Source organism: Neofelis nebulosa, chromosome 6, assembly GCF_028018385.1.
Source record: "Neofelis nebulosa isolate mNeoNeb1 chromosome 6, mNeoNeb1.pri, whole genome shotgun sequence".
Classification (NCBI taxonomy): Eukaryota; Metazoa; Chordata; class Mammalia; order Carnivora; family Felidae; genus Neofelis; species Neofelis nebulosa.
In genome coordinates, this window is record NC_080787.1 from 155,807,192 (window position 1) to 155,824,919 (window position 17,728).

At 43.4% G+C, this 17,728-nt stretch overlaps 1 protein-coding gene across 14 annotated transcripts in view; it reads left to right on the forward strand.

Moving 5' to 3' along the window:
- FAM120B (family with sequence similarity 120 member B) overlaps positions 1 to 14,602 on the forward strand; it is a 94,961-nt gene extending 80,359 nt beyond the window's left edge. For 7 of the 14 annotated variants that reach the window (XM_058735957.1, XM_058735956.1, XM_058735959.1 and 4 more), the window contains 2 exons: positions 10,839 to 11,119; positions 13,349 to 14,602. In XM_058735957.1, coding sequence (XP_058591940.1) covers positions 10,839 to 11,112 — 274 coding nt within the window. In that variant the 3' untranslated portion in view covers positions 11,113 to 11,119; positions 13,349 to 14,602. Of the gene's footprint in view, positions 1 to 10,838; positions 11,120 to 13,348 lie in introns of those variants that run through there. The other 7 variants (XR_009263524.1, XR_009263522.1, XR_009263523.1 and 4 more) reach the window with 2 other exon arrangements.
- Positions 14,603 to 17,728: the final 3,126 nt, after the last annotated feature.

Consider the following 17,728-nt stretch of genomic DNA (forward strand, 5'->3'; position numbering starts at 1 on the left):
ATCCAATATGTTGGGATCTTGGTGAAGGAAAGGATGTTGAATTTTGTCAAATGCTATTTCTATATCAATTGAGATGATCATATAATTTTTTTATTCTTCATTTCTCAATGTGGTGTATCATGTTGATTGTTCTGCATATGTTGAACATTTCTTGCATCCAAGGGATAAATATCACTGATCAAGGTATATGATCCTTTAAATATGCTGTTGAATTTGGTTTGCTGGTATTTTGTTGAGGATTTCTGCATCCTTGTTTATCAGGGCTATTGGCCTATAGTTTTCTTATAGTGTCCTTGTCTGGTTTAAAAAAATTTTTTTTTAATGTTTATTATTTTTGAGAGAGAGAGAGAGAGAGACAGAGAGACAGAGACCAAGCAGGGAAGGGGCAGAGAGAGAAGGAGGCACAGAATCAGAGGCAGGCTCCAGGCTCTGAGCTGTCAGCACAGAGCCTGACGCGGGGCTCAAACTCACAGACCGCGAGATCATGACCTGAGCCACTAGTTGGCCGCTCAACCGACTGAGCCACCCAGGTGCCCCTGTCCTCGTCTGGTTTTGATATCAGGGTATCATGGCTTTGTAAAATGAGTTTGGAAGTTTTCCTTCTCTTTCAGTTTTTTGGAAGAGTTTGAGAAAAATTGGCGTTAATTCTTCTTTCAGTGTTTGGTAGAATTCACCAGGAAAGCCTGGCCCTGGACTTTCCTTTGTTGGGAGCTTTTTAATTACTGATTCAGTCTCCTTTCTCATTGATTCATCTGTTCAGATTATCTGTCTGATCATGATTCAGTCTTCATAGGTTGTATGTTTCTAGGAATTCATTTGTTTCTTCCAGGTTGTCTAGCTGTTGGCATATAATTGTTCATAGTAGTCACATCTGTAGTATCAGTTGTCATTTCTCCTTGAGTGATCTTTTTCTCTTGTCAGTCTAGCTAAAGGTTTGTCACTTTTGTTTATCTTTTCAAAAAACCAATTTAGTTTTATTTATCTTTTTCATTGTCTTTCTTGTCCCATTTATTATTTTTCTTTTAATCTTTGTTCTTTCTGCTGTCTTTGGGCTTAGTATTTTTTGTTGTTTCTAGTTTCTTGAGGTCTAAGGTTAGGTTGTTGAATTGAGGTGTTTCTTTTTCTAATGCAGTAGGCATTTATTACTATAAATATCCCTCTCAGAACTGCTTTTGTTGCATCCTATTAGTTTTGTTTCCCATTAGTTTTTGTATGTTGGATTTCTGTTTTTGTTTGTCTCAAGATACCTTTTGATTTCTTCTTGACCTACCTGTTGGTTGTTCAAGAATGTGTTGTTTAATTTCCACAGATCTGTGAATTTTCCAGTTTCCTCCTCTTATTGGTTTCTAGTTTCACACCATTGTGATCAGAAAATATACTTAATATAATTTCGATCTTGTTAAGCTTTTAAGACTTGTTTCATGGCCTAATCTATGATCTGTCCTGAGGAATATTCTGTGTGTGCTCGAGAATAGTGAGTATTCTTCTGTTTTGTAGATGTCTGTCAGGGTCATCTGGTCTAAAGTGTCGTTCAAGTCCAGTGTTTCTTTATTGATTTGCTGTTTAGGTGACATACTCACTGTTGAAAGTGGGATATTAGAGTCCCCTCCTGTTATTATATTGCTATCTATTTTTCCCTTCAGTTGTGTTAATATTTTCTTCATATGTTTGCAAAATGTATCATCCTTTCATGGTAAAAGCTCTCAACAAAGTAGGTATAGAAGGAATGTACCTCAGCTTAGTAAAGGCCAACCAACCCATAGCTAGCATCATATTCAAATTTTTTTTTTTTTAAACGTTTTTTATTTATTTTTGGGACAGAGAGAGACATAGCATGAACGGGGGAGGGGCAGAGAGAGAGGGAGACACAGAATCGGAAACAGGCTCCAGGCTCCGAGCCATCAGCCCAGAGCCTGACGCGGGGCTCGAACTCACGGACCGCGAGATCGTGACCTGGCTGAAGTCGGACGCTTAACCGACTGCGCCACCCAGGCGCCCCGCTAGCATCATATTCAATGTGACATCTTTCTCTAAGATCAGGAATAAGAGCAGGATGTCCACTCTCACCACTTCTCTGCATCATAGTACTAAAAATTCTAACCAGAGCAATTAGGCAAGAAAAAGAAATAAAGGAAGTAAGATCTGTTTGATGATCGCATATGTAGAACACCCTAAAGACTTCATCCAAAAACTGTTAGAACTTTGAATGAATCCAGTAAAGTTGCAGGACACAAGATCAATACAACATTTCTATATGCTAACAATAGATTATTCAAAAGGGAAATTAAGAAAATCTAATTACGGTGACATCAAAAAGAATGAAATACTTAGAAATAAATTTAACCAAGGAGGTGAAAGAGCTGTATAATATAAAGTACAAAACACTGATGAAAAAAATTGAAGACACAAATAAATGCAAAGATATCTTGGGTTCATGGATCAGAAGAATTAATATTGTTAAAATGTCTACACTACCCAAAACAATCCACAGGTTCAGTGTAATCCCTATTAAAATTTCAATGGCAGTTTCCCAAAAATAAAACAAATAATCCTAAAATTTGTATGGAACCACAAAATACCCCAAATACCTAAAGCAATCTTGAGAAAGAATAACCAAGCTAGAGGTGTCACATTTCTTGATGTCAAACTATATTACAAAGCCAAACTAATCAAAATAGTGTGGTATTTACATAAAAATAGGCTCAGAGCTCAATGGAACAGAATAGAGAGCCTCATATGTATGGTCAACTAATCTTCAAAGTGGCTCTGAGAACACACAATGGAAAAAGGACAGTGTCTTTAATAATTTATATTAGGAAAACTGAATATCCACATGTGTAAGAATGAAATTAGAGCCTTAACTTACATAAAAATGGGTTAAAGACTTAAACATAAGATCTAAAATTGGAAAACTCCTGGAAGAAAATATAGGGAATAACTTCCTTGACATTGGTCTTGTAAATATTTTGGATATGACACCAAAGCACAGACAACAAAAGCAAAAATAAACAAGTGGTACTGCATCAAACTAAAAAGCTCCTGCACAGCAAAGGAAACATTGTGATCAAAGTGAAGAGGCGACCTATAGAATGGGAGAAAATATTTGTGAACCATATATCTGATAAGAGGTTAACATCTAAATATATAAAGAACTATTATAACTCAATAGTAAAAACAAAACAAAAAACAACCCCCCCCCAAAAAAAAAACCCCAGATAACCCAATTGAAAAGGGGGCAAAGGAAATGAATAGACATTTCTCCAAAGAAGACATACAGGTGGCCAACAGGTACATGAAAAGATGCTCAACATTTCTAATCATCAGGGAAATGAAAATCAAAACCACAGTGAGCTATTACCTCATACCTGTTAGAATGGCCATCATCAAAAAGACAAGAGACAAGTGTTGGTGAGGATGTGGAGAAAAAGAAACACTTGTGCACCATTGATGGAATGTCAAAAATTGATGCAGCCACTGCGGAACACAGTATGGCAGTTGCTCAAAAATTAAAAATGGAGGGGCACCTGGTGGCTCAGCCGATTAAGTGTCCAACTCGATTTCAGCTCAAGTCATGATCTCACAGTTTGTGAGTTCGAGCCCTGCGTTGGGCTCCATGCTGACAGCACAGAGCTTTCTTGGGATTCTCTATCTTGCACTCTGTTCCTGCCCTGATCACACTCGCGCTCTCTCTCTCTCTCGCGCGCGCTCTCTCTCTCTCTCTCTCTCTCAAAATAAAGAAACAAATAAATAACTGACACCATGGGGGACGCCTGGGTGACTCAATGGGTTAAGCATCTGACTTCAGCTTAGGTCATGATCTCATGGTTTGTGAGTTTGAGCCCCACATCAGGCTCTGTGCTGACAGCTCAGAGCCTGGAGCCTGTTTCAGATTCTGTCTCCTTCTCTGTCTGCTGCTCTCCACTCAGGCTCTGTCTTTCTCTCTCAAATAAATAAAGATTAAATTAAAAAAAATAACCAACACCATGGAAATACAAAGAATTATAAGAGAATCCTACGAAAAATCACATCCCAACAAATTGGACAACCTAGAAGAAATGGATAAATTCCCAGAAACATAGAGTCTTCCACACTGAATCAGGAAGAAATAGAAAATCTGAACAGACCAATTACTAGTAATGAGATTGAATTGGTAATCAAATAACTTCCATTAAGCAATAGTCCAGGACCAGATGAATTCTACCAGTCACTTTTTTAAAGTATATTTACTTATTTTGGGAGAGAGAGAGCATGTGTGTGAGGGAGAGGAGCGTAGAGAGAGAATCCCAAGCAGGCTCCACACTGTCAGTTCAGAGCCCAACACAGGACTTGAACTCACAAACTGTGAGATTATGAACTAAGCCGAAATCAAGAGTCAGACACTTAACTGACCAAGCCACCTAGGTATCCCTCTATCAGTCATTTAAAGAGGAGTTAATACATATTCTTCTCAAACTATTCAAAATAGAAGAGAGAGAAAAGCTTCCAAATACATTCTGTGAGTCCAGCATTGCCCTTATATAGAAACCAAAAATTTTATAATAAGAGAAAATCATAGTCCAGTATCCCTGATGAACATAGATGCAAAAATTCTCGACAAGATAGTAGCAAACTGAATTCAACAATATATTAAAGGAGCATTCACTCCAATCTAATGAGATTTATTCTGGGGATGGAAGGATGGTTCAATATCTGCAAATCAGTAAACACAATGCACAACATTAACAAAATAAAAAACAAAAATGACATGATCTTCTCACTAGATGCAGAAAAAGCATTTGACAAAATTCAGCATCTGTTCATGATAAAAACTCAACAAAGTGGGTTTAGAGGGAACATCAACATAATAAAGGTCATATGTGACAAACCCATTGCTAACATCATACTCAGTGGTGAAAGAGCTTTTCTGCTAAGATCAAGAACAAGACAAGGATGTACACACTTGCAACTTTTATTCAACAAAGTACTGAAAGTCCTAGCCACAGCAATCAGACAACAAAAAGAAATAAAAGGTATCCACTTTGATAAGGAAGAAGTAAAACTGCGATTATTTGCAAATCACGTATTATACACACACAACCCCAAAGACTCCACCAAAAAACTATTAGAACTAACAAACGCAGTAAGTTGCAGGATACAAAATTAATACACAAAATTCTGTTGCACTTCTATACACTAATAATGAAATAGAAGAAAGAGAAATTTAAAAAAAATTCCATTTACAATTGCACCAAAAAGAATAAAATATCTAGGAATAAATGGTTTTAATGAAGGGGATGAAAGACCTGTACTCTGAAAACTATAAAACATTGATGAAAGAAATTGGAAGAAGATACAAACAAATGGAACAATGCATTATGCTCAGGGATTGGAAGAATTAATATTGTTAAAATGTCCATACTATCCAAAGCAATCCACAGATTCAGTGCAATCCCTATCAAAATACCAATAGCATTTTTTACGTATTTAGCATGAATAGTACTAAAATTTATATGGAACCACAAAAGACCCCGGATAGCCAAAGCAATCCTGAGAAAGAACAGTGTTGGGTTTCACAATCCCAGATTTCCAGATATACTACAAAGCTATAATCAGAACAGTATGGTACTGACACATATGTGTCAGATATGTGTATGTGACAAACAGACATGGATCAGTGGATCAGAATAGCTCAAACGCACACTTACATGGTCAGTTAAGCTATGACAAAAGAGGCAAAAATGTACAATGGGAATAAGGCGGTCTCTTCCATAAATGGTGTTGGGAAAACTGGACAGCCACTTGCAAGAGAATGAAACTGGACTGCTGTCTTACACTACACACAAAAATAAACTGAAAATAGATTAAAGACACCAGTGTGAGACCTGAAACCATAAAACTTGTAGAAGAAAACCAAGACAGTAATCTCCTTGACACCAGCTGTAGAAACATTTTTCTAGATAGGTCTCCTCAGGCAAGGGAAATAAAAGCCAAAATAAACAATTGGGACTACACCAAAATAAAAAGTTTTTTATACAGTGAAGGAAGCCATCAACAAGACAAAAAGACAACCTCCCGAGTAGAAGATATTTGCAAATGACATATCTGATAAAGTGTTAATATCCAAAATATATAAAGAACTCTATAACTCAACACCAAAAAAACAAATAACAAAATTTAGAAATGGGCAGAGGACTTGAACAGACATTTTCCCAAAGACATGCAGATGGCCAGCAGACACATGAAAAGATGTTCAGCATCACTAATCATCTGGAAAATGCAGTCAGAACCATAATGAGGTATCACCTTACCTCTGTTAGAATGGGTAAAATCAAAGGAAATCATGTGTTGACAAAGATGGATTCAAAGGAACCCTTGTGCACCATTGATGGGAATGTAAATTGGTGCAACCACTGTGGAAAATACTATAGAGGTTCCTCCAAAAAATTAGAAATATCATATGATCCAGTAATTCTATTACTGGCTATTTACCCAAAGAAAACAAAACACTGTTTGAAAAAGATATATGCATCCCCTTGTTCATTGCAGTATTTACAATAGCTAAATTATGGGAGCAACCCAAGCGTCCCTCTATAGATGATTGGATAAAGAAGATATAGTACATATACACAATGGAATATTACTCAGCCATAAAAAATGAGTTCTTTCCATTTGCAACAACATGGATGGACCTATAGGGTATTATGGTAACTGAAATTAAGTCAGACAGAAGAAGACAAATACCGTAAGATTTCACTCATAAGTGAAATCTAAAAAACGAATGAACAACAGAAAAACCCAGAAACAGACCCATAAGCAAAGAACAAACTGGTGGTTGCCAGAAGGGCAAGGGATAGGGGGATGAGCAAAGTGGTTGAAGGGGAGTGGACGTTACAGACTGCCAGTTAGGGCATGAATAAGTCACGGGATGAAAGGCACAGTAATGAGAATATAGTCAACGGTATTGTAATAGTGTATATGGTGACAGATGGAAGCAACGTTTGTAGTGTAATATATAAACTTGTCAAATTACTATGTTGTACACCTGAAACTAATGTGTTGTGTGTCAACTATAGTTCAAAAAAAGTTTCAACACACCAGGAAGATAAAACAATTACAAATGTTTGCTTACCAAATTACAGACACTCGAAATGTATGAAACAAAAATTGACAGAATTGAAAGAAATAATTCAATAATAATAGAGACTTTAATGCTCCACTTTTAATAATAGAACAGCAGACAGAAAGTAAGGGAGGAAATAAAGGAATTAGACGACATGATAAACCAACTGGACCTAACTGACATCTGGAACACTCTTCAGGTAAGGCCTTGTATTAGCCACAAAGCAAGTCTCTTTGATACACAGTGAGAGGAAGTTAGAAATCAACAACAGAAGGAAAACTGGAAAATTCATAAAATTGAAAATTAAACAGCATACTACTAAACAACCAATGGGTCATAGAAGAAATCACAAGGAAAAGCAGAAAATACTTAGACGCAAATGAAAATGAAAACACAAAATACTAAACTCATGGCGTTCACCAAGAGCAGTGCTTGGAGAGAAATATGTAGCTATGAACACCTACATTTAAAAAAAAAATTTTTTTTTTAATGTTTTTATTTATTTTTGCGACAGAGAGAGACAGAACATGAGCAGGGGAGGGCCAGAGAGAGAGGGAGACACAGAATCGGAAGCAGGCTCCAGGCTCTGAGCTGTCAGCACAGAGCCCGATGCGGGGCTCGAACCCACAGACTGTGAGATCATGACCTGAGCCGAAGTCGGACGCTTAACCGACGAGCCACCCAGGCGCCCCTGAACACCTACATTTTAAAAGGAAAAAGGATCTCAAATCAGTAGACTGTATTTCATCTTGAGGAACTATAAAAAGAAAAAGCAAACTAAACCCAAAGCTACCAAAAGGAAAGAAATAATAAAGATTAGAGTGGAGATATACAAAATGCAGAATAGAAAAACAATAGAGAAAAATCAGTGAAATCTAGAATTGGTTCTTTAAAAAGGTAGGGAAATTGAGAAATCTTTAGATGAAAACAGAAGATAGAAATAAAATCAGAAATGGAAGTGAGGACACTGCAACTGACATGACAAAGATAAAAATGATTTTAAGAGCATGGTATGAAAAATTATATGCCAGTCTAGAAGACATGGGCAAATTCCTTAAAACTTAATAAATCACCTAAACGGACTGAAGAAAAAATAGAAAATCTCAATAGACTTTAATAAGTAACACGATTGAATTAGTAATTAGAAATCTCCAACAAAGAAAAGTCCTGGACCGGATTGCTTCTCTGTGAGTTCTGCCAAGCATTTAAAAAAGAATTGACACCAATCCTTCTCAAACTGTCCAAAAAAATTTTTTTTAAAGACCAAATATTTACTCAATGAGACCAAAATTTTCCTGATACCTGAGCCAGATAAGAACTTTACAAGAAAAGAAAATTATAAACCAGTATAGTTTGTGAATATAAATGCAAAAATCTTCAACAAAATATTAACAAGTTGAATCTGATAGAATATTAAAAAGATTATTCACAGTGACCAAGTGGGATTTATTCTGGGAATGAAAGGGTCATTCAATATAAAATAGGTGTAATATACCACATTGTTAGAATGAAGACAGCAGTCACATTCGATGCATTAAAAAAGACATTTGACAAAATCCAACACCCTTTCATAAGAAAAACTCTCATAGGTGCCTGGATGGCTCAGTTGGTGGAGCATCTGACTTCAGTTCAGCTCATGATCTCATGGTTCATGAGTCCAAGCCCCACATCAGGCTTTGCAATGACAGCACAGGTCCTGCTTCGGATTCTCTGCCCCTCTCCCTGTCTCTCTACCCCTCCCCCATGTGCACGCTCTCTCTTTCTCAAAAATAAACATTTAAAAATTTTTTAATTAAAATAAAGTTGATAAATATTAAAAACTCTCAGAAGACTAGGAATAGAGGTAAAATACCTCAACATGATAAAAGGTATTTATGAAAAACCCATAGTTAATATCATATTCAATGGTGGAAGGTGAGAAGCTTCCCCCTTAAGGTCAGGAACAAGGCGGCCACTTCCACCACTACCGTTCAGCCTTGTACTGGCATTCTAGCTAGAGCAGTTAGATAATAAAAAAATAAAAGGCATCCAAAATGAAAAGGAAGATGTAAAGCTGTCTCTAGCCATACATGTCATGAACTTATGTATAGAAAATCCAAACATTCCACAGGAAAGCTACCAAAGCTAATAAATTCACCAAAGCTGCAGAATTTAATAAGTCAACAGACAAAAATCCATTGTGTTTCTGCACACCAGCAGTGAGTAATCAGGAAAGGAAATTAAGAAAGCAGTTTATTTATTCATTCATTCAAAGTATTTAATAGTGTGGGAAAAATTGGATATCTCATGCAAAAGAGTGAAATTAGACCCCTTACCTCACACCATATACCAAAATTAACTCAAACTGGGTCGAAGACCTAGACTCAAGGGCTGTAATATAAAACTCTCTATTTTTTAAAATGTTTATTAATTTGGAGAGAGAGAGCACCAGGGAGGGGCAGAGAGAGGGAGAGAGAAAACCCCCCAAGCAGTCTCCGTACTGTCAGGAGCAGAGCCCAATGTGGGGCTGATCCTATAAACCGTGAGATCATGACCTGAGCCGAAATCAAGAGTCAGATGTTTAACCAACTAAGCCACCCAGGTGCCCCTAAAACTCTTTAAATAAAGCATTGAGAAAATTTTCATGGAATTGGCTTTGGCAAAGACTTCACGGGTATGACACCAAAAGCATAGGCAACAAAAGAAAAAATAGATAAATTAGATTTTATCAGAATTTAAAAATTCGGTACAATAAAAAATAATATTAAAAAAGTGAGGGGCGCCTGGGTGGTTCAGTCGGGCATCCAACTTCTGCTCAGGTTATGATCTCACAGTCCGTGAGTTCGAGCCCCATGTCGGGCTCTGCTGACAGGCTCAGAGCCTGGAGCCTGCTTCAGATTCTGTGTCTCCCCCTCTTTCTGCCCCTCCCCCACTCACACTCGGTCTCTATCAAAAAATGAATAAAAGTTAAAAAAAAAAGTGAGGGGGCACCCGGGTGCCTCAGTTGGTTGAGCGACCAACTTCGGCTCAGGTCATGACCTCATAGTTCATGGGTTCAGGCCTTGCGTTGGGCTCTGTGCTGGCAGCTTGGAGCCTGGAACCTGCTTCAGATTCTGTGTCTCCCTCTTTCTGTCTCTCTCTCTCTCTCTCTCTCTGTCTCTCTCTCAAAAACAAATATTAAAGGAGTGGAAAGACAATGTACTGAAAGAGAAAATGCTATGTTTCTGATAAGGGATTAATATCCAAAATATGTATATGTATAGAACCTCCATAACTTGACAACAAAAAGGTAACAGGGCTTGAATAGATTTTTCTTTTTTAAAAAGAAAATTTATTTTTTGAGAGAGCGCGCACGTGAGCAGGGAACGGCAGAGAGCAAGGGACAGAGGATCCCAAGCAGACTGTGTACTGACAGCAGCAAGCCACTGTGGGGCTTGAACCCCCAAAACGTGACACCGTGACCTGAGCTGAAGTTACATGCTTAACCAACTGAGTCACCCAGGTGTGAATAGGCTTTTCTGTGAAGAAGATGTGTAAATGGCCAGGAAGCTTATCAAAGGATGCTCTGCATCATTTGTCATAGGAAATACAGGTCAAAGCTGCAAGGTACCGCTTCACACCTACTAGGATGATACTACTACTACTAAACAGAAAATACTAAGTATTGACAAGCATGTGGAGAAACCTGACCCCCATGCACTGCCGGAGCGAATGTGAAATGGTGCAGCCATGATGTTCATAACATCATTATCCACATCAGTCAACAGATGGGAACAACCCCAGTGTCCATCGGCAGAGAAATGGCTCCTTACTTGGCAGCTCTGCGGACAGGCTGCACCCCCGAGAAGTCGGTGGGGCAAGTCCTAGGAGCAGCCTCAGGCTTGGCTCCTGTCCCCACGGCCCAGCCTCTGGACACCTGGACTCCAGGAGAGCCCCCGCGTGGAGTGCGATGGGGAATGCCACGGAAGGCAGCCCAAGCCAGAGGCCTTCCTGTGTCCAACACACCCGGCCAGCCGCCTCGCAGATGGCAGTGAGAAGCTGGTCAGCGTCTTTCAGATCTGGAACCTTCTTCCAATGATTTCTCTCGTGATGTGCTTCCTTCCATTCTCTATGCTCTCTGTTACTTGTCTCAGAGGTTAGACACTATATTCCAGCCCTGTAATTGTCCTGTATTTTCTCTCCTCGTATCTTTGTCTTTTGCTCTGCTTTGTGGGAGATTACATTACATTTGTCTCCCATTCTTTCTGATCTTTAATTGTGCTGTTTGTAAATTCTGAGAGCTCGGAATGTCTCTTTTTCATAGCATACTCTTCTGTTTCGTGGCTGCAACATTTCTTTTGCATCTGAGTAAATTACACCAGTAGTTTTGTTTTATTTTGTTTTTTCCTTCTTCCTTCATAGAATCTTCTTCTGTTTCTCTTTCTATATGTTTCTTTTGGTCTTTGTTTTTATTTTAGATTAAAAATTTTTTTTTAATGTTTATTTATTTTTGAGAGAGACAGAGACAGAGTGCAAGCTGGGGAGGGGCAAGAGAAAGGGAGACAGAGAATCTGAAGCAGGCTCCAGGCTCCAGGCTCTGAGCTGTCAGCACAGGGCCCGATATGGGGCTGGAACCAATGGACCAGGATATCGTGACCTGAGCCGAAGCTGGACGCCCAACCGACTGAGCCACCCAGGCGCTCCTACTTTAGATTTTTGTTCTCACATGGCTGGTAATTCTTCAGGGCAGATTGTGTTGCAGAGTCAGGCATTGAAAAAGTGATGGGAAGCCAGTACCCCAGGTGAGGCTTTCAGCCATGGGATCCTTGGGGAGGTCCTGATGCTGAAATCCTTGACTCTTACCTCGGGTCATAGGAAGAGCCTTCCTGCTCTTCCTGGAGACACCAAGGGAATGACGTAATTACAAAAATCTGAGGAAGTCCTGGGGGACCATTTGTAACTGGGGTGAGGGGAAACAGTAGAGAAGGGCCCTAGAATGATCCTCAGGTCCCTGACTTGCATTGAGTTCAGATTTCAGTGCTATTAACTTGGGTAGGAAATACAAGGGAAGGAGAGTGAGTGTAGACAAGTTTTAACTTTTGGGTCCATTGTGATTGAGGTGCCCCTGCTGGCTGTGGTTGACTTTGGAGCAGAGAAGACCGGTTCAGCTTCTGCTCTGTGGCCTGCTGTGTGTATGGCCTTGGACGGCACACCTGGCCTCTCCACTCCTCGCTTCCTGTTGAGGGCGATGTCACCCCCGCCCCCAGGATTCAGTGGGAGGGTGCATATGCTCACATGCATCTTGCAATGTGCAAACCCACAGTGAGCATGTCCTCTGTTGCATCCATAGCAGTGAGCTCCTGTCAGAGGAGGCATCCGGGGGGTGACCGGAGAGGGATCTGGCAGGGCCAGCATCACTCAGCACATCATAGAGACCTAGGCGTTACATTTGTCTCCCAAGTCCTGGGCACCAGCACCTGCAGACCTGTGGGAAAGTGAGGGAGGCCTATGCAAGTGCCTCTCTAGGGGTCTGGAAAGACCAAGTAACATGGTGCCCTGGGACCTGGGGGGGACGGCATTTCAGAAGAGTGGTGGGCAGTTTCCAGTGTTGTAGAGGTAGGAATGATCTCCAGAATACGGAGGGTGCCAGCACTGAGGGCCACATTGGGTCAGCACTCAGTAAGCACTTAATAGGTGACATCAGGACTAAGTATCTGGTTGAAACGGTGACCTTTGGTATTAACAATTAGGAAGTCAACAGTGATGGCCACCATTCTCCAGTAAGGGTGTGCCCTCAACTCATTCTGGAATCGGGCAGGACATGCTTACGTGAAACATTGTCTCCTCTCCCAGACCCAGGGATACACCACACACACGCACAGACACGCACACCCCGGTGGATATGCCACACACACGTGTGGACATGCGCACCCCAGTGGATATCCCGTGCATACGTGCAGACACGCAACCCCAGTGCGTGTGCCACGCACACCCCGGTGCATACTCCCCACACACACACAGACACACACCAGTGGATATGCCGTGCACACGCGCAGACACACACACTCCGGTGGATACACCACACACACGTGCAGACACGCATACCCTGGTGCATATGCCCCACACACGTGCGGACACACACCCCAGTGGATATGCCGTGCACACGCACAGACACTCACACCCGCTGGCTCCGGCCAGGCCTGCCAGCTGTGGGCCCTGGGCACCTCCTCCCTGCGGCCAGCTTGCAGGACGCACTCATCAGGGAGGCTCATGCAGTCACTTGTGTTGCAGGTGGTCCAACTGACGCCCACCAGCTGGAAGAGGACAGACCCGCTCGCAGGTGAAGAAGGAATCATTGTAAACGTAGACATTGAGCATAAAGCCAGTACAGTACATCTTGCTTACCTACAGCCAAGACCTAGAACGAGATCGCTGTATTTCACCCATTACAGGCACACAGTACAGACATGTCTAGTGAGGTGACCTGAACGTGGTATGTGTCTTTAACTCCACTCTACTGTGCCATTTACGTGGCACCAGGCAGCCAGGCGGAGCTGAGGGCGTGTGAAGAACTGCCTGCTGCCTCCCAGAAGCTTTGCTGTGGCTCCACCCCAAGTGCGGAGATTCCCTGTAGTCTGACAGCTTGTAAATGTACGACCTTCGTGGGGAGAACGGAGAAACGATGAACGCCTGTGTCATCGAGGCCCTGCTCTGCGTGAATCTGCACAGCATGGGCCACAGCATCTCCCGAGACAGGGAAGCCAACCCGGAAAGGACCGCGTAGCTTCGGGCAGCCGCCCTTGAGTCCCTTGTGCTTGGGTTACACGTGCGACTTCCAGCAAGTTTCTTCCTGAGTGGTTGGCCCGGGCCTGGGATGTGCAGGCCCTTGTGAAAGTTCACTGTGGTCCTCGGCACAGCTGAGGTCTCTGTGGTCACTTCAAGAGTGCTCAGTTGGTGGGTGGGATAGACTGTTTTGTGGCTACCATTGTGTTCCAGGGAATATGGCCGGACCACCCTCGTGTGAAGGACACATCTGAGAACAGGCAGCACAGGGAGCCCAGCGGCTCCCGCGGGACTGGGACGTGGGGCCCCGTCTCACATGCTTGGTTCAGCGGCGGTAGGGATGGTGTGGTTGGTTGGCCTCATCCGCTCTCCTTTGTGTTGTGACGCCGATCTGTAATACGCATTTCGCTCTACCAGTTACCAGTGGTTAGTCTGCTGTTACAGCAAGTGAAGACCCACTTCTTTGTCCCGGTTCTCATTGGGCCCTGTTGTCGAAGTTCTACAGCTGGAAAGGCCTTGGGCACCGGACGAAGTCTGGCCAGGTCTCCTATGGGCTCTGTACCACCCCCCTTCTCAAATGTAAGTCTGTACACCCGTGAGAGGAAAAAGAAAGTGGTGATGCCTGAGTCAATGTATTAATTGTTATTCTCACGTTGTTTAAATATGTGCAAACGTGCATTAGGGTCCTTAATGCTCAGAGCTCTTTCTTAATGCAGCTTTCATTCCAACACGTCATATAAATAAACTGAAACTAGATTCTGAGTCAAGCCGCGTTGTTACCACAGTCCCCCAGCCGCTCCCCGGGGGGGCCGGCCAGAGCCCTCACCTCTGGAGCTGCCGTGCTAGTGTCCACAGGAGGCATGGACGCCAGCGGAAGGCAGAGGCAGGGGACTGAGGGTGCCCGTGACGGGAACCCTGTGAGTGCGCCCCTTCGTTGAACCGGCAGGGGTGCCTGGTGTGGCTGAGCCCACGGTGGCGTCTGGTGCGCTCACCTGCACACGGGACTAGGTTTCAAGAGGGACGTCTGCCATATCCGTGAATTTTTGCCACAAGAATGACTTTGTGTGTCGTGCGTGCAGTTGAAGATAAAGGGAAAGAAATAACGATGGCCAGTGACCACTTTGGTATCTCAGGTAAAGTGGGTTTTTATTTCTAAAGTACTGACCAGTTGGATTTAATGAGTTCAGCACCCAGAGGATTGGACATGTTCACTTTTTTCCCATCCTTTGAACTTTGTGTTTAAAATTTCGCGCTGTTTCAGGCGTTGCCACAACTTAGGATGAAAAATAAGTTGGTAGCGGCAGCATCTTCTGACTGTCACAAAAAGGAAAAAAAAATCCCTGGGGCGCCTGGGTGGCTCAGTGGATGGAGCGTCCGACTTCAGCTCAGGTCACGATCTCACAGTCTGTAAGTTCGAGCCCCGCGTCAAGCTCTGTGCTGACAGCTCAGAGTCTAGAGCCTGCTTCCGATTCCGTGTCTCCCTCTCTCTCTGCCTCTCCCCTGCTCATTCTCTGTCTCTCTCTGTCAAAAATAAATAAACGTTAAAAAAGTTTTTTTTAATAAAAAGTTTTTTTTTAAATGCAAAAAAACCCCTATGCTTGGAGAGCTGCAGCTCCGTGTGGGGAGAGGGGACCCTGGCTTGTTCCCCTCCTGGAGGCCAGGGACCCTGGTGTTTCTAATCCCTTCTCATTTGATGCCAAGTGGACCATCCTGGGGCCTGAAGCCCATCCACACCAGCAGCCTCTGTTACTCTAGTGAAAGCTGACACGTGCCTCTTGCTCATCGGCTTCCGTCCCCCAGTTGTCCAGGGGCTCTCGGTAGAGCTTCAGGAAGGGCCCCAGCACTGGGGGCCAGCTTCCCCAATTTGACCCTGGGGTGCGGTGGTGCCGTGATGAGAGCCGCCAACGACTGACAGACATCGCAGTTTGAGCCAAGTGCGCAGGGAGGTCCTACATCGTTAGAGAACTGCGCCTACACATCCCTTTCCGTCTCTGGCCATGGCTGAGGCCTTGTGGCCTGTGCCCCTGTTATCCCCGCTCGAGGCCAGGGGTCTAGGCACATCGCGTCCCCCACCTGCAGACAGCCCTTATTCGCAAGCTCTTTGTGGTTCTGAGAGAGAAGATTGCATGGGGAAAGCCAGTGCAGGCATCCGATTTCTCTCATTATGGCCAGCTCTGCCAAGTTAGATGAAAAGTAGAACGTTAACTGTAACCTTCTGTATTTGGCCAGCCACCTGAATTAAAAAAGCCAAGAAGCAGCCATTCAAAACCAGACCAACTTCACTTGTTTGTGGTTTCCCCAGAAGCCTCTTTCAAAGGCCTGGGGAGGCCGAGGTCAGGAGACCCCGTGGGACACCTAATGAGTCATGGCGATCCCTCATGGTGCCAGCAGCCAGGCTGGGTGGGCCTGGTATTTCCCCAGGAGACTGAAGCTGAGGGCAAGTGTGACCCAGCCCCGCGGGCCCTCCAAGGGCATGTTGGCCCATTAAGGCACGTACGTCCATATATCCTTAATCTTCAAATGGCGTGTCCCTCTTAGGGGCCATTGAATTGATAGTTTTCAGTCAAACTGAACAGTCATCCAGGGAAGGAACGTCTTCCAGGAAGGTTTGGTCGACAACGGGTTTTCTCACTGGCTGCCTGTGCACTTTGTCTTTTCATCCCATTTTGTAGGAGACACGTTTTACCAGGTGCAGAACTGGCTGAGCTCTGTTCTTTTTTTTTTTTTTTTTAATTTTTATCTTTATTTTTGAGACCGAGCATGAGCAGGGGAGGGGCAGAGAAAGAGGGAGACACAGAATCCGAAGCAGCTCCAGGCTCCAAGCTGTCAGCACAGAGCCCAACGCGGGGCCCAAACTCCCAAACCGCGAGATCACGACCTGAGCCGAACTCGGACGCTCAACCGACTGAGCCACCCAGGCACTCCATGCTGAGCTCTGTTCTTGATGGTCTCTCAGCCTCTGGGCATGTCGGCCCACCGTGCTCCGTTTAGCCTTCAACCTGTGAGTTCCTGTAAGATGGTGTGAGACACATGCTCCCTTGTCGTGGGTCCTGTGGCTTTCAACTACGGGAAAGTCTGTTAAAGGAAGCCACCGATCTGTTTACTGAATGCTTCAAGCCACAGCCTTTAACGTACGATCCAAACAAAATGAAAGCCTGTCACATGTGAGGGGACAGTAGGAGAGTAGGAGCCGCAGAAATAAGCTTGGAGCCCCCTTGAGCTGGTTCCGTGCTCGTGTCCTGGACAGCAGAGCAGGGGACCGGCCACTGTGTGATTGGGGACACGCAAGTCCTCTGGGAAGGGGGAAGCGGCCCCAAAGAAGCTGTTCCCAGGAGACAGACTTGTGGCAGCCGAGTGGTGACCAGAAGGAGTGGGTGCCAGTTCGGGTTACAGTTTTATTTTGTTCTGAAAAGGTCTTCCAAAGAGTCAAGACTCTGTTATCCTCAGAAACCTTTTTCCTTTGCTCTTTTTTTGCACATTTCCTTCCAACAGTTTGACCGTTCTGAGTCTGGACGCTGACTTGAGAGAGCTTACCTCGGCTCCAGAGGTTCAGCCAGCCGACTGTGAGGCCCGGCAGCAGGTGGGGGTGAGCTTGGGCCCGGATCCCGAGCTCGTGGGTGTGGACGTCACAGCAGTGACTCCTTGTTTGGGTCCTGAAGGGTTTCCCCTCTCACAGAAACACGGATCATTATACCACAAACCTCTTCAGTCATGTGGATGGTGACAGGTGTGTAGGGCAGAAGTTAGATGGTTGTGGAAACTGGCTTTCTATCCAGAATCCACATTATTCAGCAGTTCACTCTTTCTGACTTTAGTACCGAGGACCCCCTTTTTACTGTATTGAAAATTTTAAATGACAGAAGTTTTAAATATGTGTTTATTTAAAAA